Source organism: Barbus barbus (assembly GCF_936440315.1).
Source record: "Barbus barbus genome assembly, chromosome: 43".
Lineage (NCBI taxonomy): Eukaryota > Metazoa > Chordata > Actinopteri > Cypriniformes > Cyprinidae > Barbus > Barbus barbus.
Window position 1 is genome coordinate 20,450,458 of NC_136721.1, and position 26,927 is coordinate 20,477,384.

Sequence of the window (26,927 nt, forward strand, 5' to 3'; positions counted from 1 at the left end):
AGTTAACCAAGCGATAATCTAACTTTTCGGATTCAAGACCAATTTATGTTTCTATAATAATATTAAACAGCATCTAATAGGGGACTAACAATAGTGTAAAAATCTCTCTCTCTCTCTCTCTATATATATATATATACATATAATATATATTACTATATAGAGGAATACATTTGTGAGACCATAACAACTGCTCTCTTTGTCAAATAAAATAATCCAAAATGCAGAACCACCACAAAAATAAATTGGTGACACTGACACATTGATACAACCCCCCCCACACACACTGGAAAAATGGATGATTCTATTAATGCCCACATGTAAACATTGTTTTTGATGTCAAAATCAAGTTTGTTTTTACTCATCTCTTGCCTGAAAAAACCACGTCATGTTGCATTTTCCAAAACTCTCTCTCTTCCTTTTGGGGAAGTCGTGGCCTAATGGTTAGAGAGTCGGACTCGTAATCGAAAGGTTGCGGGTTCGAGTCCCCGGCCGGCAGGGATTGTAGGTGGGGGGAGTGAATGTACAGCGCTCTCTCCACCCTCAATACCACGCCTGAGGTGAGCAAGACACCGAACCCCCAACTGCTCCCCGGGCGCTGCAGCATGGCTGCCCACTGCTCCGGGTGTGTGTTCACCGGTGTGTGTGTGTGTGTGTGCATTTGTTCACTACTCACTGCTGTGTGTGTGCACTTGGATGGGTTAAACGCAGAGCACCAATTTCGAGTATGGGTCACCATACTTGACAATACGTCACGACTTTATACTTTATCCTTAGACAGACTCAAATGTCACGCCTTGTTACGCAAAGGCTGTTGTAACTCCTGCTTGTGAGTAATGCATCAGCATCACTTCCTGTGGCCTATTCTCCGGCTCACGATACTCCCCTAATCATGACAAGTGTCTCTCTTGTTCGCATCATTAGTTTAGCCTGAGGAGAGAGTTTGTAATTGAGGTCCCTTCTCTTTTGTGTAAAGTTCATTAGGAAGTTAATTCTCACAGTTTGGAGGAAATGCACGATTTAAATAACAAAGGAAATGCAAATGGCTCATTTGGATTGGAGACAAAGGCGCCTGATGGGAGCTAATGGATTACACATCAGGAGAATACCTCGACAAATTAGTCAGCACAAATATTTGGCCAGCTAATTATGCAGCCAAAGAAATATTTTTGGAAAGCAGATGCGGATAGGCCACAGGTTTTATGTGTAAAAATAAAGCGGCGTGGCAAGAAGAGTCATAAAAACTCCTGATATGGAAGAAAAACTGAATTACGGCAGCGAGTGTTCCTAACAGTGCTCATTGTGTGCGCTCTTTGTGCATTATAAGAAGGGATTTTCAGGTCATAAGGGACACAGAGCAGCTGAGCATGGCTTCTCACCTCTCAGCTGGGTTCCCTTTTCTGTATTCAGTGTCTTTTGCATTGAATTCACGAATGCAAACAGACAAAAAACAACAAGTATTTCCACAACAAAACCTAAGTAAATATCAGCGGCATGGAAGAAAAGCAGCATGTAGCATTTTATTATCCTTCACCTGCAGGGAGTTTACTTCACTATGGTGAGCACTTCAGTCCTAGATGGTCTATTCAATGTATTATAGAACCGACAGTAAGATTTGACCCCTATTTGGACCTAGCTTATGGTGTAGCTCAAGTAATGAATAGGTTTATCATTAGGAATGTGTTTGCTAATTACTTATTTGAGTGTTAACCTATTGAATGAGCATAAAATAAAACATGTTGTTTGAGTCTGTGAAATCCCTGTGGATAATTATTATATTTAATATAAATTATGCACTGTGATGAACACACTAATCATTTAAATAATTGAATTATTTAATCATTTAAAACGCACTAAAACAGGAATATTGTGAAATATTATTGTGAAACTTTTTTTATTTGATCATATATTTTAAAATATAATTTATTTCTGATACAGAGCTTAATTTTCAGCAGCCATTCCTCTAGTCTTCAGTGTAACACGATCCTTCAGAAATCATTCTAAAATGCTTCTTTGTTGCTCAGTTATTATCAGTTGTTATTGGCAATGAATTATTAATAACGGTTCTATTATTGTCAATGCTAAAAACTGTTTTTGTTTCTTATGTCTGAGATATTTGTTTCTAGATTCTTTAATGAACAGTACGTTCATTTATTCAGCATTTGTTTGCAATGGATTCTTTTGTAAAATGACTTATACACACTTATATATATTTTTGTACAGACAGACAGAGAGACAGACAGATAGATAGATAAAAAATCTTATTACAAAATAATATTTCTAATATTACTTAATATTAATAATATTGCAAAATTTCTATTTCAACAGCAAATAAGTATTGCTTAAACAGTATTTAATATTTAGTATTTATTATTTTATATTATAAATTTAATATGCAGGATAAAATTTATTATAAAATAAATAAAAAATAAAAGGACAAATAAAAAATAAAAACTTTTTTCTTGTGGCACCTATTTTATATGCAAGTGTATTGGAGAGTGTGTGTCTACATAAAGCAATAGTGCCCTTTGTGTGTGCATGTGTGTGGTGTTTTGAGCACTCAAACATTACCTTAAAGTGGCTCAACACAGTTCAGTTCTGTGTGTGTGTGTGTGTGTATGTAGAGTGCTCTCTCATTATCTGTCCGAACTAAAGAGCATTCACCGGAGAGGCCGTGCCCTGCTCTTATTTACAGACACACGAAAACCAAAGGTTCCAAACAATATCGAATGGATTCCTTTATCCTCACAAGTGCTTGCCATCTCCTCCACCTTTGAATGTCCCCCCTTTTCAGATACCTGCACGGAAGAAAAAAAAAAGAAGAAGAGAAATTTACGACAAAAGGATATCCTCAACTTTCCTCGGCGGCCTCCCTCACGAAGATGGAAGGCCTAGTTTACGACCTTTATTTGTGTAAAACCTCTCATTAACTCTGCTCATGCTGTCTCCCTCGGCCTGCCGTGGCTTAAGTAGCGCGCTTTGTAAAAAAGCTACCAATTAGTCACCCATCAGCTCCAATTAGAAGAGACAAAACCTGTATAAATATAACTGGAAGAGAGTGGGAGGGTGGCTGTGGCCCACTCGTTGCACCGGGGCCTTTTCAGCGCTGAAGGTCCCCTCCTCACCTTGTTTCTCCTTCTCTACCTCTCTAAGAGCCCAGTGTTGTGTAGATGGGAAGCCAGGCCTCCCAGGAGTCTCAGAAGGAGGGCTATTCAGACCCTGTACCTGTTTACGGCTTCTAAAGCGTTGGGCTTGCACACAATCGGCCTTTGTCCTCCTGGTGCTTCCTTTAATTTAGGCCTCAACAAGAGCAAGCTTTCACTAGCGCTCTCTTTCTTTCGGCGGATTGGAGAGGGGGAAAAAATGAGCTGAAGGAGTGGCTTTCGCCTCATTAAAATTGAATTTGCACTGTCCTGTAATTACATGGGTGGGCAACAATGTATTTTTTCCCCTCAGTGAAGTTTTTTGGGGCAGTTAATTTGGCGCTTTCATTTAATCTCTTAAAGGCATCAATTAGTGCGGAGTGAAACCCTAATTTCCTCCGTCGTCGCTGGAAGTTTCCCCTCCTGTTCTTCCATGGCGAGCGAGCACCGTTAATACAATTACCTCATTAATGACTTTTATTCCAGTACAGTGACTCATTCAGGATCTGCCATTAAGCATTAGCTTGATGCTGTTTGAATGGGGCCCGGGCAGGGGGCCCTGGGGAGGGGCCGCATTCACTTTCACTTGTGGTTTTTCCTTCATAGTGGGCAGTTCTAAATAATGAGGGAGGCAGCCAGTGAGATATAATTAGGAACAAGGGGGCACTTCAGCAAATATTTGAAATCTTTTAAGGCTGGCTCTTGTACACTGTCCATTAATTACTTCCAGATGGGATTTCGGGGAATATTTTGGGCTGAATAATGTCCTGTTTACCTCCTCCCCACCCAGCCCCTCTTCTTCTAATCTTAAGAGCTTCTTGTTTGTTTCATGCCGCTTTTTTTCCTTTTTGGGTTAATAATGTTAGTGCGTTAAATGTCACTGGCCCAGAATTAACTTGATGACCTCACTTATTGGGTAAGAGAATAATTTACATTAATAACTTTATTAGCACAGCATTTCTGTCTCTTAAAGGGACAGTTCACTCAAAAATTATCCTCATGTATGGAAGCCCATTTCCGCCATGAAATAAAGAAAAAAAAAAAAACTCATGGCTTAAAAAGTCGAAATTATGACATACTTTAGTCATAATTACTAGATAAAATTCGAAATTATGACTTTAAAAGTAATAATGAGATAAAATGTTGAAATTATGATTTTACAAGTCGAAATTGACAATGACTTATGGGCTTCCTTTGTCACATAGAAAGTTGTCAGAAGGACTTTATTTCAGGAGATTTAAGTCAAAAGAATATTGTTATCCAAATTATCCAATATCTATATAATATAGCAATAATTGTTGGGGAAATAAAAACAATAAAAAAATAAAAATAAATACCCCATCAAGCTGGATATGTTGTCACACATGGGGTTAAAAGGTCAATAAATTATTTATTTTCCCTTAAGAAATAATGGTGGAAATATTTTATAGTTTTTTCTTGTAACTAAATATACAGTGCTGCTTGAAAGTTTGTGAACCCTTTAGACTTTTCTATATTTCTGCATAAATATAACCCAAAACATGATCAGATTTTCACACAAGTCCTGAAAGTGAACCCAATCAAACAAATGAGACAAAAATATTTTCTTTGTCATTTATTTATTCAGGAAAATGATCCAAAGTTGCATATCTGCGAGTAGCAAAAGTATGTGAATCTCTTGGATTAGCAGTTAATTTAAAGGTGAAATTATAGTCCATCAGCGCAGAGGTGTTTTCAGTCAGTGCAATAACTATTTCAAAGAACAGTTTTCAGACAGATTGTGAACAAATGGAGGAAATTCAAGATCACTGTTACCTTCCAGAGAAGTGGTCGACCAACAAAGATCACTCCAAAGCAGAACGTGTAACAATCTGCAAGTTTGCAAAAGTTCCCAGGGTAACTTCTAAGCAACTAAAGGCCTTTCTCACATTGGCTAATGTTAATGAGCCCACCATCAGGAGAACACTGAGCAACCATGGTGTTGCTTGCTAAAGAGCATGTGGACTATTGGAGAAAGGTTTAATGGATGGATGAAACCAAAATAGAAATTATTGGTTTAAATGAGAAGCTATTATGTTCGGAGAAAAGAACACAATCTTATCCCATCGGTGAAACATGGTGGTGGTAGTATCATGGCTTGGGCCTGTTTTGCTGCATCTTGGCCAGGACAGCCTGCCATTATCACAATGAATTCTGAATTATAACAGCAAATTCTAGAGGAAAACGTCAGGACATCTGTTTAAGAACAGAGTTTCAAGAGAACGTGGGTCATGCAGCAAGACACACAAGTCACTCTACCAAACAATGGTTAAAGAAGAACAAAGTTAATGTTTTGGAATGGCTGAGTCAAAGTCCAGACCTTAATCTAATTAAAATGTAGTGGATGGACCTAAGCAAGCAGTTCATAGAAGGAAACCCACCAACATCACAGAGTTTAAGTGGTTCGTCACTAAGGAATGGGCTAAAACGCTGACATGTTATTGTGCAGGACTGATCAGCATTTACAAGAACCTTTACCTTCAGTTACTGCAGCAAAAGGGGGTCACACCAGATACTGAAAGCAAAGATTCATATACTTTTGCAACGCACAGATATGTAACACTGGATAATTTTTCTCAATAAATAAATGACAAAGAAAATATTTTTCTCTCACTTGTTTGATTCGGTTCTCTGTGTCTACTTTCAGGACTTGAAATGAAATATATGAAAATCTGATGTTTTGGGTCATATTTATGCAGAAATATAGAAAATTCTAAAGGGTTCACAAATTTTCAAGCAGCACTGTACATATTCACTTTCAAAAAAGTGAGAAATGCTCACTGGAGTAAAAACGTGACAATTAGCTACAGTCTCCCTGATATATCATGCTACTGAAAGATAGCAGACACATGTATATACATATAAACATATAATTGTTCATACATTCATACAATGTGATCAAACACATGTATGTTAGTACAATTCAGCTAAGCCAGCTAAACACCTGCTTGTTCAAGCTCAGAGACCAGCTAGACCAGCTTAAACCAGCCAAGACCGGCAACGCACCTAAGTTCGGTTCAGGCTTTTCAGCATGTTGAACCAGATCAAGTCATTATCCCAGCAGCACTGGTGGGATAATTACTTCAGTGGAAACAGATCTAAACAGGATGGATTTTAATTACAGCCTGGGGAACTGGGGCGCAAAACTTCTCAAAAGAGAGACATGGAAAGGGTGTCAGACTTTAGAAAGGAGATAATTGGGACCAGATCTGAACATGGATTGATTTTTGGGGATTGTGCCACTCAGAAAGCAAGCCAAGGCAGTCCTGAATGAGCTTCACTACGCCAAATAACCCTTGTGAATGGGTTGAGATGGAAAGGGGGTTCATGTCAGCTACATCATCTAAAATAACCAGAGGCTCAGAAATGTCAAAATAAGAGCCACTTTTAATAGTGATTAAGCAATTGCTCCATGTTTTTGGCTTATTTTTAGAATTAGGCCTAAAACAATCCAGGAAAATAAATTGTTCAACCTGACTGAATGTGTTTGAAAAGGTGGCATGAGAGGCTATAAACACTAATTCAAGCTGTCTCTATTGTCTATTTTACATTTATTAGATTTAATTGAGTGAGTGAAGTGCTTACAAAAGGCATTTTGTGTTTACTTCATGCTCCACCTGATTATTTATCTCATTAGGAAGGGGGAAATGAAGGCACAAAGAACAATGGGACTCAGTGACCTATGCAGAATTAGAATGAGGTGATAAATTTACTCAGTCACAACACATTAGTATGATTCACCAGTTTTCATTTATAGGTTTGTTATAATCAATCTGGAGCTTGTGTGTTGTTGCTGCCATCTTGTAGACAACACTCACCTCACAGCATTTTATGCAATATTAAACAGCATTATAATACACCACTGGTGCCATCTAGTGGTTAAATAGCCACACAACAAAGAGTGTGCAATAAAAAAGGTAATAAAAAAAATCTAATTAAATCCAGGCAGAGTATACAGTATATACATTTGTAAAATAAAATTAAATATTTTTTCTATTTATGCAGATTAAATTTAGTCTGACTTTCTAATTCACTTTCTATTGACTATTTTAACATTATTTGTGGCTGTCCTTTTATTTATATTATTATTGTATTTCAAATTAATGTGCATAATTTTCAAAAACAAGCAAACAAATAAACAAAAATCAAGCTCCTCGTGTTATAGCTATATACAAAATGAATTATAAATATACTGTAATATAAAACGGCATGGGAAACACTGACTTTAATAGTTTTTTGCAATTAAACCGTGTAATGTGGATCTATTTTTCACTCACAATTTGCAAAGGAGATCAAGTACCACAAAAATAGACATCTAATTCTCCTTATGCGTCATTTTTTAATAACAAGTAATGTAAACTTACTGGCCATTTCCAAACTTTCATTTTAATCGTTTCACTTGGTCAAATGAAAATATTGTCTTTGCGTTCACAGAGTACTCACAGCTCAAGTTGTTCTTGTCTCATTGGAAAACGATGTTTTGATGAAGTCTGTATAACTGGCCTACAGGGTGAACTGACCGCAGTTGTTGGCTGGTTACTTCAGACAGCTTCTCTTCATGGGCCATTACTAAGCAGCTCTCGCAGGGATCAGTACAATTTAACCATGAAATGTGAAAGGGAAAACAGTGTCAGAATCAGACGGGTGCCCTATGGTGGGAATATGGGTAAGAGGTCAGTCAAGAATGTTTGGATCTGATTTACAAGCTTCAAATGGAAGAATTACATTTACATTTAGTAATTTGGCAGACGCTTTTATCCAAAGCGACTTACAATTGGGGAATACAAGAAGCGATTCATCTTGAAGAGGCAATCAGACAGACGAAGTGCTCGTAACATCAAGTCTCAGTCAATGTTCAAATAAGTACAAGCTAGCAAGGGAAGGAGAGAAAGATAGATGGAAAGATTAAGTTTTTTTTTTTTTTTTTTTTGAGTTTAGGATGAAGTCAAGTAGTGCCGAAAGAGATGAGTTTTCAGTTGTTGCTTGAAGATTGACAGGGATCCAGCATTCCGTATAGGGGTGGGAAGACTATTTCACCAGCCAGGATTGGTGAACGAGAATGTTCTGGAGAGTGATTTCCGCGTCAACACTCGGACATCAAATAAATAGAGTCTAGGAAACTACAGTGAAAACAGCTGTGGCCGGCTTCTGATCAGCCCAGCCAATAAGGTTAAAAGACTGCTAATAGACGAAACTAAACACTTCTGCACAATCACACAGGCTGTTCTTAGAGGCGCAAATTATACTAATTACCATTAAGTGCAGTCAAACATATAAACATCAACGAAAATGCAGAGTAGAAATAGGTAGGAAATGAACCATTCATTCCTAGCAGCAAGTAAATGATTTAAACAACAGAACTGCGACCAAGTATTCCAACACTTACGTGAGTTCTGGTGACTAATCGGCTTTCCGAATTATTGTTAGTTGTTGAATGGTCGGAACTTCGACGGCATCTGTGGATTCTCACCAGATGGTATATGGCTGAGGGCACTTTGCAGCGCGATCAAATGACAAAACCAAAGTTTTCAAACAAGTCAGTGAGCAAGCTGTACAAGTAGGCTACAATTAACAAGTACTGCAACCTCAACTATGATAAATGTTCATAGAACAGATTTTACATTATATTCAGGTTATGTTTGAAATACTGTCCCATAATGCAATGTAGCTACTTCACCTGACCTTGTTTTTATTATAATACGAAATGTTTCACGAGCAGCAAATCAGCATATTACAATGATTTCTGAAGGATCATGTGACACTGGAAACTGAGTAATGATGAAATCACAGGAATAAATTATATTTTAAAATACACTGAAATATTTATTTTAAATTGAAATAATATTTCACAATATTACTGTAATTTTGGTGAAATAAATGCAAATATAATGAGACTACTTTTTTAAACCATTAAAAAAATTGTACCGACCCAAACTGGGGTCCGTTTCCCAAAAGCATCGTTAGCTAACTATGGTGGCAAGTCCCATTGAACACTATTGGTAAGGACGGAACTTGCTACCATAGTTGCTTTTGGAAAATGCACCCCTGGATGGTAGTGTATATTATTCTAATATAATTTAATATTGTATAAAAATGTCTCTTAACTAATAAATCCAATAAAATTATAAATTAAAGATATAATAGCAGATATTAACTGTGATTCATTTGTCACACTGGAAGTGGAAGGTCAAGGTGAAAGCACCAAGTACTCAGAGGTATTCTGCAGGGATCGGTATTCGGCCCACTTTTATTTTACTGTGTGTTCCAGTTTTACAAGGCTCTCAGAGTGTTAACAGACAGGCTGTCCTAGAGTTCCTTAGTCATGTCAACACCTATGGAAAACAGAACCTACAGAAGATGCAGAAGCAGCTATTCATGATCTTGTTTTCCTCAGAGATAAATGAGCATACAGGCAGGTCAAATGGCAATGACGTTCCATAGCTGTGAACCGCTTTATGAACTGTGAGGGGAAAATACAAAGAGGGAAGAGGTGAGAAGGATGGCAAGGTGCTTTATAGCGGAGGATGACAGAGAAAAACAGAGCTGTTGAAAACAGCTGAATCATGAGTGTGAATTGAATTGAATGTTTAGAAGATTGCCTGCTTTCTTAATGCTGATTTGTTGGCCTGAAGTGTGACTAAGAGTAAACTCAAAGAGACTTCGAAACTGAAATCAGTTTTGTACGTAGACATAGTTCATTTTCATTACGTGTTCATAGAAGCTAAACAAATTTATATGTGTGGTACTGCATTTCTGATCTTCAAGGGTTTATGGCGCACATGCAAATATTCAAATCTACTAGATAAGTCAAATATTGTTGTAGTTACATGTATTATATGCATTACCGTTGAATTGTCTTCAGTGTCACATGATCCTTCAGAAATTATTCTAATATGCTGATTTGCTTTTAACATTTCTTATTATCAATGTTAAAAACAGTTGTGCTGCTTGACATTTTTGTGGAAACAGTCAAATTTTTTCAGCATTCTTTAATGAATAGAACAGTATTTATTTAAAACAGTTTTTTGTAACAGTGCAAACGTTTTTACTGTCAATTTTGATTAATTTAATGCACTCTTGTTGAATAAAACTATTTCTTTCAAATAATATAAAAAAAATGGACTAAATGGTAATGTGTGGCACATTTTATACTTTTGCAATGCTTAATATTTGAAACAACGCAATAAAATCATTAGTCTTACTTTCAGGGACTGAAGTTTTAAAACATTCTTTTCAAGAATTTTAGTTCTTAAGTGTTACCTTAATCTTCAGATCCTTTTTTTTCTAATCTTTTTTTTTTTGAACTACAAAATATTCTTAACGTTTTTAGTTAGAAAATAAGAAAAAAAAACAGTTAAGAAGACCATGGTATCTGTAACCTATTAGTTATTTGGTTGACAAATGAATTATGAATGTTCATAATGCCCAAAATACAAAATGTACATCCTTTATGTTATAAAAATAGAAATTTCATACAATGAAATACATTCATTTTTTTACATCGCCTTTTTTTCAGCGAGTATACAGTTAAATAGCAGTCATTCTGTGATTTTACACTACTCATTCTCTCTATAATCAGTTTGTTTTTTCAGTTCTGCCACTGTTCGAGGGCAATCTTAAATTGGCCAATCTGGATTATTTAAGGTCCGGGGCAATTTTCTTTTCTTGGTGCTCTTAGGCAGGATCTGGGGTTTGTAGTCTTCTCCAGAGCCAAATTCCAGGCTTTCCTGGGTGTCCCTCCAATTGTCTGGGGCAGATGAGAAATCCTCTACGGAGTGCAATGGTCTGTTGAACACTTTGTTCTGCAACACTGCGATTTCGTTACGAATGTCAGCCATCAGGAGTAACAGGAAGTCAAAGGATCCTGGTGGGCCCTGAAAACACAAATACACTCATCATCACATGAAATTCCAGGTCGCTGGAGTAAGAGTTGTCCCACACCCACAGAATTAACAGAAATGGGCATTAAGCAATCATGTAAAATACAGATGAGTCACATTTTCAACATACTGTCTGTCTGCTCTTTCTGTATATCTTTCTGTATGAGCTGTTCCTCCCTTCCTGTTGAGCTTGGATACCTGATTTACAGTAACTTTTCAGAGTTTAGTTTCGTTTAAACACTGTAGGTGACTGCCATTGCACCATAGCAGCTTGCAGTTCTCTGCAATGCCATCAATTATGGTTAATTAAGCTAAATACATGAATAATAAAACTTATCATTTAAGTTTATCATTTAAATAGTGAGACTTCAAATATTTACACATTTTGCAGAAGCTAAGTCTTACAATTTAAATGTAATTAATTTATTATTTATTTTGAATGTTTTAAGGATTTTGTTGAAAAAATGCATGCAAAAATCACTGGATTTTTTTTTTTACCCATTATTTCAAGTTTCCTATTTCCAATTTTTGCAAGCATTTATTAAAATAATAATTATTTATAATTATTTTAATTTTATTTTATAGTTTATGGAATTATCCATAAAATGTTAAATAAATGAACAATTTTTCATATTTTCAGTGATTTTGCATACATTATTTTAGAAGCGAAAAATACATAATTTAAAATATAACAACTACACACATTAATTTATTTTTTTAAAAGTGTAGAAACCAAAAATATAAAGAATTGGCTTTTACATAAAACTCCACAAGTTATTTAAATACACAATAAAATTCATAATACAGAAATCACATATATGTGTTAATGAATTATGATTTTTACTAGTATTATTAATTGCTATTATTAATAGAATTGTTTTATATTAAAAAAACACATACATAAATAAAATTATGATATAGCTCAACTTTAACAAATGTAATTAGATTTTATTTAAATATCATTTATTTGTAAAAAAAATACATTTTATTTATGCATTATTATAAACAGTTTTTTATAATCTATTTTTCTTGTGGCACACAACCCTTGTCCAGTTAAAGTATAAAATAAGTATAAGTATAAAAAGGCATGGCAAAGTTTGTAAGGGGCAGAAGAGTTCTTTGGTCTGTTTTCAAGAAAAATAAATCCTCTAGACCTGCTTTTGTGAACAATAAGATGTCTGTTTTAGTGCTTTTTAGTGATCAAAGGTAAGAACGAGAGAGACTAACACAGACAAATATAATTCAGACATAAGAACCATGAGAGAAAGTGCCATGATAAGAAGTTCTTACTGGAGGTCCGGAAGGGCCGGGAACCCCTCTCTCTCCCTGGAGAAACCAAACAAATATTTGGGTTAGCAGGATTACAGTAAAGAAGCCATGAGAAGTCCAACGGGACAGTTATTGCCCGCTATCTCTCAGTAACATGATCACACGTGAGAAAACAAGCCATCGCTGGCCACGTCGAAATCAGACATCTCTATTCCATCGTTGAGCATCTGAATCACCACACAATGCAATATAAAACCAAAAGACAGAAACAAGTTTATTCAGCATCTGAGTGTATACATAAATGTTATCTCAGCAGTGTTTCTGCGCACCATTTGGAGCTGGTCTCTAGCTCATTTGGGCTGAGGTATGGCAGTAGGTACCACACAGATATTGACCCCTCTGTGGGGATTATGTAGGGTCAGGGTTCACGGAGAGGTAGTAAGCGGCCCAGATGTTTTTGATTTGTGAATACAAAGCCACAAAAACTTTCTATACAAACATGTAACAGAAGTGCACACACTATACACGGATCAACCTTGAACCTCTGCAAGCACACATATGTCAGAAAACAAACAAAACATTAGAAAAGTGTGCTTATGTAGGCCTGAAACCTAAATATGTGAACATAAACGCTTCTGGCTAAGCCAGCTCGGTTGTGTTGTGTTCTGAAATGTCTGAAGGTGCAGTTCATAAAGCGACACAGGTATGTTCTGAATTATTGGCGTTGATTTGAAGGCCGTGAAGAGTTTAATTTGAGCCAGTTTTCACAGTCAAGGGACAATCAATCTGGTTAAAGTTAGTTAAACTGTTGACATATTTATTGCTAGCTACCTGAATAATAACATCCGGTTTATTGCACTGACTAGGGGTGTAACAATATATGCCATGATTCAGTTCGATACATATTCGATATTGATCTCACAATAGCTGAAATGGTTTAAATTGTTTTTTTATTTTTTTCCTTCTAAAACTTGTGATAAACCGTTAACAAAAGCACTGTTCATTAAAAAGTTACATTTTGCTATTACTGTACATGAGGAATGGGACTACATACATTTTTAAAAGGTTTTTTTTTTATACATTTACACACACACACACACACACACACACACACACACTCAATAAAGTGTAATAATAATAATTAATAAACATGAAAGCTCAAATGTGTGACCTTCAGGGTTTACCTTAATTTGTTTAATTAAATCTGTCCAAACCTTCATTTTGAGTGAACTGCTACATTTTTGCATTGCAATTGTGAGAATATATTGTTACACCACTAGAATAGACATTTAAAGGCAACTTTTTATCGCTGCAGTAATGCAAAAAAAACATACGTAATGCAAAAAATATCATATCTGCACTTGCAATATCTCGAACATTTGCATAACTTTTTTTTATAATTGTGAAAAGAATGTTTCTCATTTCATTTCGAGTTATTTTTAGTGTATTTCAATGTAGAGTTTGTTTATAAACCAGTCTCCAAGCCTAGTCTAGTTGGCTTTAAAAGACCTACCTCAATTTTTTAGTACTGTTTTAGTAGTGTTTTTAGACCATAAGCTAGCAGGTAACAGTTCGACTTGAGAATGAACGACAGCATAGTACTATGCTTGATATCTTTAAAATATCTGTAGTTCACAAACTTTGAGAGTTATATAAAAATATAGAATGATATGGTAATATAAATATATGATATCAAAGCTTTAATATACCATGATTATCTGTGGTGTATTGTGAAATCCCTCTTTGTAATTTTCCTCAATATTTGGACTAATCATATTTGTCATTTCAAGAACGTAATAATGTTGTTTTGACATTTTAAAATATCTGTAATTCATCCTGCCATCTATGATGTCATATTTGAACATTTTGGCCTTTGGTCATCGACCCGATGCATCCAAGAGTTTATTTCATTAGTGATTGGTCACCATTGATCCTAGACATCTTTATCCTGTTTTTCCAAATATTTGCATTCCATACATGGAAAACAGCCCTTGGCCACAGCTTTGAAAATAGTGGACAAAGATAAAGATAGACAGGAAACATACCGTACCTTCATGCCATGTCTCCCTGGAGCCCCGGGTGGACCCTAAGAACAAACACAAAAACATACTGATTAAACACACAACCATACATACCTATTATAAAATACTGGACTTCCCCTCCATAAACTATATCAACTATACAGGGAAAGATGTATACTTCATAATTTATTATAATGTTATTTATCACAATTTCTAACAACGGTTTGCCTTCAATATGTGACAAATAAATGTATAAAATATTCATAAAATATATAGACAAATATTCCATGTGGTCTCTCCATTAATGAGGTCATGATATAGCAAGCAAATGAATAGAAAAATGCAGCTTATAAAATATGCTTTGTTGTTAAAAAGTCTTTATTGTGCTGTAAAATGTTTATTAATAAAACTTTCAGCTTTAGAATTGTGATTTTTTAAATGAATAAATAAATACATATTTATTATTTAAAAGTACCTAAAATATACAATTGTTTAAAATTTCAGAAATATAATAATGTAATTGTTAAAACACTCTTGATCTTTCTGTACAAATATTAACTAATGAAATAGAACATACAGAATTGTGCCTTTTAAAGAAAGAAAGAACATAAATATTCAATTGTTTAAGTATAAAAAGTTTAGTTTATAAATATAGTATTGTGATTGTTAAAAAATAAGACTGTTAAAAAAAGTGTAAAAATATTAATGAAACCTGCAGCTTTAGAATGGTCATAAATAAATAATAAACACTTGCTCATATTTAAAAGTTCAGTCTAGAAATATAAAAGTAGCTGATAAAAAAAGTCTATCATGCTGTAAAATATTATATTGTAAATACAATATTTTAAAATTGGTTTTAAATGAATGAACGAACAAACAAACAAACGAATTAATGAATTAATGCGTTTAAAAGTTAATCTCTGAAAAGGCTTCATAAAATAGCTTTTTAACTGACCAAAACCATATGACAGCTAAAGGCCAAACTAAGGACCCTCGGCTCTCCAAGAAAGACATTTATATTCACTGAATTATAGATTTGATGGTCCTATTCATTCAACTGTCAAATATTTGCACACATCAAATCATGCCTGTCAAGATCTCTAGGGCAGATCTGAGCCATATTTGTACCAGAATGGAAAACATGATTCATCAATCTAAAAATACTGCATTGAATTCTTCATGCGGGTGATTAGAGGGCCAGCGGCAACGTCAACAGTCCCTTAGAAAAGACACAGAGTGCATGCGTTCATGACCGGAGAGGTTGTAACAGACAGGGGAGGCCCATAACTACACATGTTGGGTTTCAGATTTGTATTTAAGCACATGCAAAACACTACAAGATCCCACAGATGCAGCTCCTTAGACAGCATTTTCCCAGAACACTGCATAACTTCTCATTTATCAAATTATAAATTTCAACTTTGAGCACACTCTAACTAAATTCATGTTATGAGCTACGACTCCAGAGCATTGAAGGGCTCATGTTTCTAGGATTCATAAATTACTGCAATACTTCAGCAGTATTTTTCTTCATTGACGACTCGTGCTTCAGCGATGAGGTCCAATGCATTAAAAGCAAAAGGTCGACTGTATCGGACGGGTCAACAGTCGGCTTCGAGAAGCACATGGGCCAAGGAAAGCAACCCATGTGCAGTAAAGCAGTCAGCCTTTTCCCTGCTATTGCCATTATCATTTGTCAACATCCAGAGGTAGGATGAATGCTGTGCTCTGGTATATTGAAAAATCTATTGTTTCTACACACACAAACTATAAGAAAAGTTTGGCATACAACCAGCTTTCTGGTAGGAAATATATCAAGCAACAATCAAAAAGAACAGGGGATCAAACATGATAAAGGAAGACCGATCCCGATAGAAGAAAAGAACAAAAAAGGAATATATAAGTGCTTCCTGTTACCCGTCCTAGTTTCCACCCCACCTGCAAAGACGCCCCCCTTCAGAGAGTCAGAGGTCAGCCAGCTGAATGTCAGGGGGTTTGGGGGACACGTGTTCAAACGTCGGCTGAGGCGGAGGTGACCCAGCTAGGCATAAGCCGATAGCACAATCTGGAAAGCTGAAAATCTGCTGCCTTATAGCAGCTAGACTTGCTATTAAAGTCACATCTCTACTAAATCTCTACTAACTAAATAAATATTAAGCAATTTAAAGTAAATAAAAAAATTATATGTATTAATTTATAACATTAACATTAAAATGTATTAAAATTAATAATAAAATAACTAAATAATAATATATATAAAATTATTCATTAATACAAAAACATTAGGTAACACTTTATATAAGGACCAACTTTCACTATTAACCAGTTGTCTATTAGCATGCCTATAATTAATATATTGGCTGTTTATTAATGCTTATAAAGCACATTCTGCACGACCATATTCTATTAAACTAATCCTATACTTAACAACTACCTTACGATAATTCAACCTTAAAATAAAGTGTGACCAAATATTATATTAATATTAAATATATTAATATTAAAATAATTTTTTAATTAAAAGTTTCAAAGTGCCTAAAGTATTAATGTGATATTTCATAAACTTCTAGACACTATGAACTTTCCAATCTCTAATTTATTTAAATGAAAAATTAAATACAGTTTTATGAAAAACTGATATATTTCTTAATTGATAACATTAATATTAAAATATATTAAAATAATATAAAAATATTAATACAATTAAATTACAATTATTTAAATATTATTGTTATAAATTAATAAATGTATTAATATTTAAGTCTTTTAAAATGCCATTTTTAATTCAATATAAAGTAAGAATGTTGGTTTAACTGAACTTAAAGCAACTTCCATTCTTTTTTTTTTATTTAAAATGTAATTTAGTTAAATATTAATATTTACTAATTAATTAATTGAGTAATATGAAAATATTTAATAATAATAAGTATAATTTAAGAGTATATTTACACAGTCAGATTTTTTTTTAAACATCTTATATATTAAAAATAATCACAGACATTACTGCATACATGTAAAAAGAAAAAATAATGTTGGATTGGATTTTTTTTTTTTCCTTTTTAAATTTGGGCAAGTTTCAACTTGGTCCTAAATGAAACATCGAATCTGTTCCGATTGGCTGTGATTGTGCCCACACAAATCACAACTCAAAGAAGAACACAAAGTCTGTATTGTAACGTCCTGTAACCACTCCACCAAACCCTGGCATCATGGTGGCAGCTGGATGCCCAAGCAATCGCCACTGACATTTGTAGTTGATTTGTACTCTAATTATATAATTTGCATGAATGATGGGATGTTACTGCAAGCAATCTTTGAAATTGAGACTGCGTATATAATTTTTTTTGGCAGGGTCACTTTGATATGGCAAAATGATTAGCATCAAAAATGTTAATGGTACTTCACATCAAAAAAAAAAGTGTGTCTTGAAGGGCATTAAATGTAAACACAGTCAGTAATGTCTTAAGTCAATGTAAACGATCAGGACATAAAAACGTGTGTGTGTCAAAATACTGGATCAGTCCATTAAGCCTTGCAGTGTTACAGCGTGATAAACTGACACAATATCTTTACATAAATCTAGATTTGTCCCAAGCAGACCCAAGCAACCGTGAGAAGCAGGATATTTTGTTGCAATCTCACTGGTCCAAAAGCCAACAACCACATATGCTAGAAGTGTGAAGACTCTTCAAATGATAAGTGCAAATGAAAGCGATCCTGCACCTGCTGATCCAGTTTCACTCTTACAAGGCTGCTGAAACTATTAAGAGCCTCCCGTAAAAGCAAACACGAAGTGGAACTGCATCCAAAAACAAAGAATTCCATGGCTACAAGAGCTCAAAACTGAGTATGTCCCAAATGAGACCAGACAGTACAGATTTACTGAGAGTTCATGACCTTAGAGTAAAAATATTTCAAGTACAAATGCATCCGAAGTGTCTAAAGAAAACATTCAGTGACATTTCCAGTGTCAACAACATACCGAATTGCTCAGTAGATCTACATACATCCACGGCCGTGAACTAAAGACATTGTCTCCAGAGGCTAAATACACACATGCTGCAAAGTGATGATTCGGCTGAAAAGGTTAATGTTAGAAAGTCTGTTGTGATTCACAGCGCTTGTAATTTGAGTGTGAAAAAGTGTGTGTGCGTGATGATAATTCATTATGTCCGTCGGTCTGGGGAAGAATGTGTGAAAGAGTAATGAGGGTTAACGGTCCATAACAGGAAGTGTAAAGTGTGTCACCGTCGAAAGCAACCACAGGTCAGTGAGCTGTAACACCTTCATGCTGTGTCTAAAATGAAGCTTGGCTCAATAAATCTGCAAACACTGCGCAACAATGAAGATCAAGTGCAACTAACAATTCAACAACTCAGCATCTTAAGAATGTAATTGTAATGTGATGTTTATCATCTTTACTGCAGGGGGGCTCAATCCTACTCCCGGAGGCCTGACTTTCTGCAGAGGTTATGTCTAAATGCCTGATCCCAGCAAGTCTAGATTTCCAGCATTAAGAACACACGTCACAAGTTTTCAAACACAAAAATGCATCTATTAACTCTTACATCCACTTCTAAAATACTGAATTACAATAATCTGTTATTTTTAGCCAAAGGCAAAGTCTATTATTAACAGTTTGAATGCTGAACTACTCATTTTGCTATCCAGATGTTTTTCTCCAAAGAATAGAGAAAATTCTTTCTGTTGATAGGTCTAGCATAAAAAAAATATTATATTATATTATGTTCGGTGTTGTCATTGTTAATTAGTGCAATTAAAAATTGCTTTATATCATTTAAATAAAGCAAAAATATAAATAAAAAACAAAATACAAATATTAAATGAAAATATTATATACTACATTATATTGCAACACATTATGTATAATCTACAATAATAATACAATAGTAATGTACTATATAATTGCTTTAAAATGGCTATAAAATCCAAAAAAAATTAGGATTTTGAACATTCGTCGAATTAAAAAAAAATTCCACATTCAAATGCAAAATGTTGCATATGAATTTTAGGTGTGAGTCAGGCAGCCTTATCAGTGGCGCACGAGATGCGATGAAGATGTAGGTAGTTGTCATTGCATTTTAATGCTTTTTTAACCTATCCAGTTGAACCCACTGCATATGATGTTCATTCAAAATACTGCGGAAAAATAGAACATCAATGCGGAGATGATGTTGTTTACGTCAAAACTGAAACCAAGCCGTTCACACAGAAAGGATATTTATCGCATTTTCTAGAAGGACATCTATCACCGTTGCACTCGCATCTCACAAAAGAGAGTCGGATATTTAGAAAGCCATTAAAAAATTATTGTAAGTTCAGCTTTGAAAAAAACATCTCTCAAAACTTTATGGCGGGATGGGTTTCTCCCCATTCCACTGCATCTCATGTTTTTAAAAACGTAATGTCACTCTTTGTGATTGGTTTTCCGTGCTTTGTATCAAACTGTGTATATACATGATGCTTTTTTGTTTCTAATTGTTTAAGCAATTTAATTAATAATTATATATGGTTAAACATTATTTGAAAATATTATGCACATTTTTCAAAGATAGTTGTGTTATTTTATGCTTTGAAGAACCGTGGATTAGTAATATTTTTGCTTGATGCGCCCTCTTGTGGCCGCAGGAGCGAAGCCAAAAGCTTTTCTTCCTCTAACTGAAATTATGCCTTTTAAATTTTGACAGCCCTAGTGGCCACCCAGATGTCACAAAATAGATGCTGTGCCAAAGCATAGAGCTCTATCTTCATAGAGCTTAATGGTGCAGCAGAGACAAACGACATTGGAAAACAACACCACTGCACTGTGTCCCACACGAAACATCAAGAATTAATGGAGTAGTGCTATCAGATTGTATGCTTATGCTAGACTAATTATTATAGATACTGGAAAATGAACTAGAGCACATTAGTCCTCAAATCTGACACTTTAGATACTGATTACAGCTGATAAGTGTTTAGGTTACTTATGAAGACTGATACGTACCACTGGGCCGCGGCGTCCCTGTTTGATATGCGACAGGTCCGGTGAGGGCCCCATGGGCCCCATGTCACCTCTAGGACCAGGCATGCCTGGTGTCCCAATTTGTCCTGGGGGACCAGGGGAACCTTTGGGCCCTGGGCTCCCTGAGAGAGACATAAAAAGAGACAGGTTTACAGAAGAGTGGTATTGGGAAAAGAATGGAGAAATTAAACAGAACAATAAGCAGCATATCGACAAAACTCACCTGCAGGCCCAGGTGGCCCTGGAGGTCCAGGTAAGAACGAGTGCGTCATCATCATCTTTTCATTGGTCATCTGTTTATTGACCTCTGTGTTGCTCGGCAACAAGGCAATCTGAAGAAATGAGAGATAAACAAAACACACAGATCATTCAGGGACACAAGATTTGCAGTCAGTTTTACAGGAACAGTAGCCCATAAATGAAAATAAATGTCATATATTTAAATAAATATATATATATTGCAGCATGAAGATTCTTATATATATATATATATATATATATATATATATATATATATATATATATATATATATATATATATATATATATATATATATATATATATGTGTGTATGTATGTATGTATATATATATGTATATATGTATATATGTATATATGTATATATGTATATATGTATATATGTATATATGTATATATATATATATATATATATATATATATATATATATATATATATATATATATATATATACATATATATATATATACATATATACATATATATATATATATATACATATACATATACATATACATACATATATATATATATATACACATACAGGTCCTTTTCAAAAAATTAGCATATTGTGATAAAGTTCATTATTTTCTGTAATGTACTGATAAACATTAGACTTTCATATATTTTAGATTCATTACAACACAACTGAAGTAGTTCAAGCCTTTTATTGTTTTAATATTGATGATTTTGGCATACAGCTCATGAAAACCCAAAATTCCTATCTCAAAAAATTAGCATATTTCATCCGACCAATAAAAGAAAAGTGTTTTTAATACAAAAAAAGTCAACCTTCAAATAATTATGTTCAGTTATGCACTCAATACTTGGTCGGGAATCCTTTTGCAGAAATGACTGCTTCAATGCGGCGTGGCATGGAGGCAATCAGCCTGTGGCACTGCTGAGGTGTTATGGAGGCCCAGGATGCTTCGATAGCGGCCTTAAGCTCATCCAGAGTGTTGGGTCTTGCGTCTCTCAACTTTCTCTTCATAATATCCCACAGATTCTCTATGGGGTTCAAGTCAGGAGAGTTGGCAGGCCAATTGAGCACAGTAATACCATGGTCAGTAAACCATTTACCAGTGGTTTTGGCACTGTGAGCAGGTGCCAGGTCGTGCTGAAAAATGAAATCTTCATCTCCATAAAGCTTTTCAGCAGATGGAAGCATGAAGTGCTCCAAAATCTCCTGATAGCTAGCTGCATTGACCCTGCCCTTGATAAAACACAGTGGACCAACACCAGCATCACTGACTGTGGGTACTTGACACTGGACTTCAGGCATTTTGGCATTTCCCTCTCCCCAGTCTTCCTCCAGACTCTGGCACCTTGATTTCCGAATGACATGCAAAATTTGCTTTCATCCGAAAAAAGTACTTTGGACCACTGAGCAACAGTCCAGTGCTGCTTCTCTGTAGCCCAGGTCAGGCGCTTCTGCCGCTGTTTCTGGTTCAAAAGTGGCTTGACCTGGGGAATGCGGCACCTGTAGCCCATTTCCTGCACACGCCTGTACACGGTGGCTCTGGATGTTTCTACTCCAGACTCAGTCCACTGCTTCCGCAGGTCCCCCAAGGTCTGGAATCGGTCCTTCTCCACAATCTTCCTCAGGGTCCGGTCACCTCTTCTCGTTGTGCTGCGTTTTCTGCCACACTTTTTCCTTCCCACAGACTTCCCACTGAGGTGCCTTGATACAGCACTCTGGAACAGCCTATTCGTTCAGAAATGTCTTTCTGTGTCTTACCCTCTTGCTTGAGGGTGTCAATGATGGCCTTCTGGACAGCAGTCAGGTCGGCAGTCTTACCCATGATTGTGGTTTTGAGTAATGAACCAGGCTGGGAGTTTTTAAAAGCCTCAGGAATCTTTTGCAGGTGTTTAGAGTTAATTAGTTGATTCAGATGATTAGGTTAATAGCTCGTTTAGAGAACCTTTTCATGATATGCTAATTTTTTGAGATAGGAATTTTGGGTTTTCATGAGCTGTATGCCAAAATCATCAATATTAAAACAATAAAAGGCTTGAACTACTTCAGTTGTGTTGTAATGAATCTAAAATATATGAAAGTCTAATGTTTATCAGTACATTACAGAAAATAATGAACTTTATCACAATATGCTAATTTTTTGAAAAGGACCTGTATATATATATATATATATATATATATATATATATATATATATATATATATATATATATATATATATATATATATATATATATATATATATATATATATATATATATATATATATGAAAAAATAATAATTACAAAAAATAAAATAAAATTTATATAAAATAAAGTCGCATAAAATTACAAATTATATAAAATGGCTAATAAAATTAAATAAACATGAAAAATTTAAATACAATAAAACAAAGATAGAATGAAAACAATACCCCCCCCCCCAGAATAAATACATGGTTTAGGAATAAAGACCACAAGCCAAATATTACTTTTTTTCATTTTATAGAACTTTTTGACAGACATGTCACTGTGAATGATCTTTATATGGAAAAGAACTGCATTAAAGTGTGACATATTCAGTGACATAACGGTGAGTAAATTTGGTTTAGATTTAAATTTAGAAAATTTATAAGGATGTTGCTAATCATCTGACAGGAGGGAATGGCTAAAATATGAAATATTAAAAGGTAGATAAAATAATTAGAATTTAAACCAAAGTAACGCGAGTATGTAATCTGATCTATAAACTATAACATCTGTGTACATGCTGTTCGCAAAAACAGGAAATCTCTGAATTATTTAACTTGGTGCATGGATTGAGATCAGTGCCTGTCTTTTACAAGTCTTCTTTGCGGATTTATTTCACTTCAAAGGACTCACTGGAAGTATCCATTACCTGCTAACCTCTGAGCTTTGGACAAGCACGCACGCACGCACACAGACACACAGACACACACACAGACCTTTGAGGTCTTGCCACACACAGTAGATACAGCCTTAGGCCTAGCGCATAAATCTGTTTAAGTGTCAGTGTCCAGCCCTTTGCAAGCAATTTAAATCTCATTTGTCATTGTTTCTGGTTTTGATTTGTGTTGGGTTCCTTGGACTGCACATATTTCAATTCCATGTTGCTCCAAGTGCCAATGTCAACCACTTATGATGCCGCGAGAGATTAACAGAATTATGTGCCGTGAAGTACAGACCAGTTTGAACAAAAGCTCTGCAGTTGCATTAAAACACTACAGTTCTGTTCCAAAACCTGGTAAACACTAGTGTTGCTTTCGTCAACGAAAATTATTACTAAATATCGTCGTCAAAGAACCTTTATCATGTGACAAAACGAGACGCAACGCAAATGCTGGTCATGTGATGATGACTATAATTAAATATATAATGCAATATTGTTGAAGAATAAAAACTAGACTAAATGTGGTTTACAAAATAAAAACTATGCTAAAATGTCTCTTAATTTTCGTCGACCAAAACGAGATGAAACGAAATGTTATAACGTTATTTCGTCTCGTTTAGTCGCGCTGTTATTATTATTTTGCAGTATTTCTGTTTCCAGTGTCTCACTTCTGGGGCTGCATCAGGTTGCACTGCGCAGACGCAGACGACGTCACTTCCTCAAGCCCCACTTGTGGCATTATTTAGAAGACGACAACAAACATGTTAACATGTTTGGTTGGTAAAATAAATGTTGTAAATTCAAATCAGAGCATCTTCCTTGTCTGGCATGGATGTATTCTTAAGTCTAACAATAATATAATAAGATAACCTTGTTTGAAATGGGTTTGGCTAAAAGAAAATTTTGGTTTTGTCTATACTACTAGCGCAGTGGTCGGCCGTCAGGGGAAGCAGGGCCTTCTCTGCTGGCACTATAAAAAATTAGATTGTGTGAAAAATGTTTTTATTGATTATTCAGGTATCATTTTCACGTGTGTAATGTCCACTAAATTGCCTATGATTAATTTAGTTGAGGTTGAACTGGAATATCCTACATAAAAAAAGTCAGAGGCCAGCACTACAGATAGTGCTACCCTTTTGTTGAAAGACGTCACATCTGATTTGTTACAAGCATTAGTGACAGAATCATCAGCCAATCAAATTTTGACGTTCAATGACAGCCCGCCCTCTGGGTCCAGCTATGTGCCCAGTGCTACCCCCAGCGTTAGACTGCCCCTTTAATCAGGGATTTCCAAGGTACGAACATGAAAGTAAACGAAAAGAAAATGACAGCTGCAGTCATCGGCGCCTACACCAGATCTTGTTACTGATCTACTAAAATCGCCCTTTTCAAGGTGCTCTTTTGCAGACAAAAGAGAATAACTGAGAAAGGAAGACCTACACCCAAAGTGAATTCGCTAACAAAGGCCAGCAAAGGTTTTATGCGCCATTTCAACGATTGCAACTATGAGTGCTATCAGTGGCTAACAGCTACCACCGAGCACAAGTTATTTTGTTGGCTGTGCTTACTTTTAAATCCGAGTAAAGGGACATGGAATGACAGACCCATTACAAGTGACAGGTGAGTGCTTTATTATTTGATGAGTGTTGTATCATGCACATTGTTATGGAGGTGTGTTGGTGTGTTGATAATACTGTGGTGTGGTGTGTCGATGTCCAGCATTTGTACAGTTTTGCTGCTTTGGGCGCTTCGTCATTTTAGAGTGACATGAATGTGCATAGTGACCTGTGTATTGGCGGATTACTTTTACTGACCATATAGGGAAATTAACTGGGTTAAGCATTTAACCCACCCCAATCTAGCCTACTATTAAAATAGTAGATCAGCCGTCATTGTTTGTTGAGAGCCTGTGTGCGGCATAATGTGCATTATATGCATATAGCTGCGTTAGCTGTAACAGAGATGTGTAAGATGTGTACATGTAGTTTACAGTTGCTTACCGAAGGCCCTGACTAAAACCCCACGGTATGCCACTGCTACTAGGTACTTATACTATATTGACTGGGTTAAATAGAATTACTAAAAAGAGACTAAAATGCAATTTTCATTGACTAAAACTAGACTAAATGTCACCAGTTTTCGTCGACTAAAACTAGACAAAAATAGTCATGGATAATTCTGACTAAAATAAGACTAAAATGCTCAGACTTTTAGTTGACTGAAACTTGACCAGATTAAAAAGAGAATGAACGTGACAAACTAATAAAAACTAAAATGACAGCTTCACACAAAGACTAGACTAAAACTAAAATTAAAACAGGCCGCCAAAAACAACACTAGTAAACACTGGAGTCAAATGCCTACATTGTAAGCTGCACAATCCTAATATTCATTAAACCACATAAATGACTGATTTGGTAAGAATGCTATACTCTTTGAATTCTACTTACATTTTATAATGATATTCTCAAGCATTGAATTGCATACGGATCACATTTTGAGAACTTATTTCACAAAATAAGTGTGAAGTGTTTTTTATTTAATTTTTATAGGTTTTAATGTTGAAGATGCCTTTTAAACTCACCAAGGCTGCATTTATTTGTAAAAAAAAAAAAAAAAAAAAAAGCATTTTGGAATACTTGTATTTTTTTCTATTTTAATATTTTTAAAATGTAAAAAAATTACTTATTTTATGGAAATCTGAAATATTATCATCATCATTATCATCTTTTGATCAGCAGTCACTTTTGATCAATTTAATGTATCCTTGCTGAATAAAACTTAATTTCTTTAAAAAACAAAAACACTTTCTAAATCAAGTATATTTATTATCTTTTATTAATGTTTTACATTAATTTTTAAATTTTAGTCATACTGTATGTGTTTATAGTCACTTTTGATCAATTTAATGCATCCTTGCTGAATAAAACTATTAATTTCTTTAAAAAAACACTTTCTAATCAAGTATATTTATTATCTTTTATTAATGTTTTACATTAATTTTAAAGTTTTAGTCATACTGTATGTGTTTCTAGTCACTTGTGATCAATTTAATGCATCCTTGCTGAATAAAACTATTAATTTCTTAAAAAACACTTTCTAATCTAGTATATTTATTATCTTGGCTTAATCTTTACTGAGCTTTTCTCATTGCATTATGGAATTGCATTCTCCACAAAGGCATCTTAAAAAGAAAATATAATTTCAGTTATTTAATGGATTTCAATAATCTACTCTAATATAATCTAATCTAATCTATTCTATACGACCATAATTACAGCATTTGCACTGAAAGATTTTTTTTGGAAGAGAACTTGAGGCAAAAGGTGAAGAAAAGAGAGAATTTCATTACATTTTTAAACTGAAATAACAAAAACATTAATAAATCTAAAAATATTTAACTTAATAAATAAAACTCGAGCAAGCCAATATCTCCTCTTCCAAACAA

The 26,927-nt window shown here is 34.8% G+C and overlaps 1 protein-coding gene across 3 annotated transcripts in view; it reads right to left on the minus strand.

Moving 5' to 3' along the window:
* Positions 1-10,138: 10,138 nt before the first annotated feature.
* The window catches only part of LOC306862012 (collagen and calcium-binding EGF domain-containing protein 1-like), a 60,895-nt gene continuing 44,106 nt past the window's right edge, over positions 10,139-26,927 (minus strand). For 2 of the 3 annotated variants that reach the window (XM_079404588.1, XM_079404587.1), the window contains exons 7-11: positions 20,577-20,685; positions 20,336-20,475; positions 14,358-14,393; positions 12,329-12,364; positions 10,139-11,032 (exon numbers count right to left, since the gene is read on the minus strand). In XM_079404588.1, coding sequence (XP_079260714.1) covers positions 10,775-11,032; positions 12,329-12,364; positions 14,358-14,393; positions 20,336-20,475; positions 20,577-20,685 — 579 coding nt within the window. In that variant the 3' untranslated portion in view covers positions 10,139-10,774. Of the gene's footprint in view, positions 11,033-12,328; positions 12,365-14,352; positions 14,394-20,335; positions 20,476-20,576; positions 20,686-26,927 lie in introns of all 3 variants that reach the window. The other variant, XM_079404589.1, reaches the window with a different exon arrangement.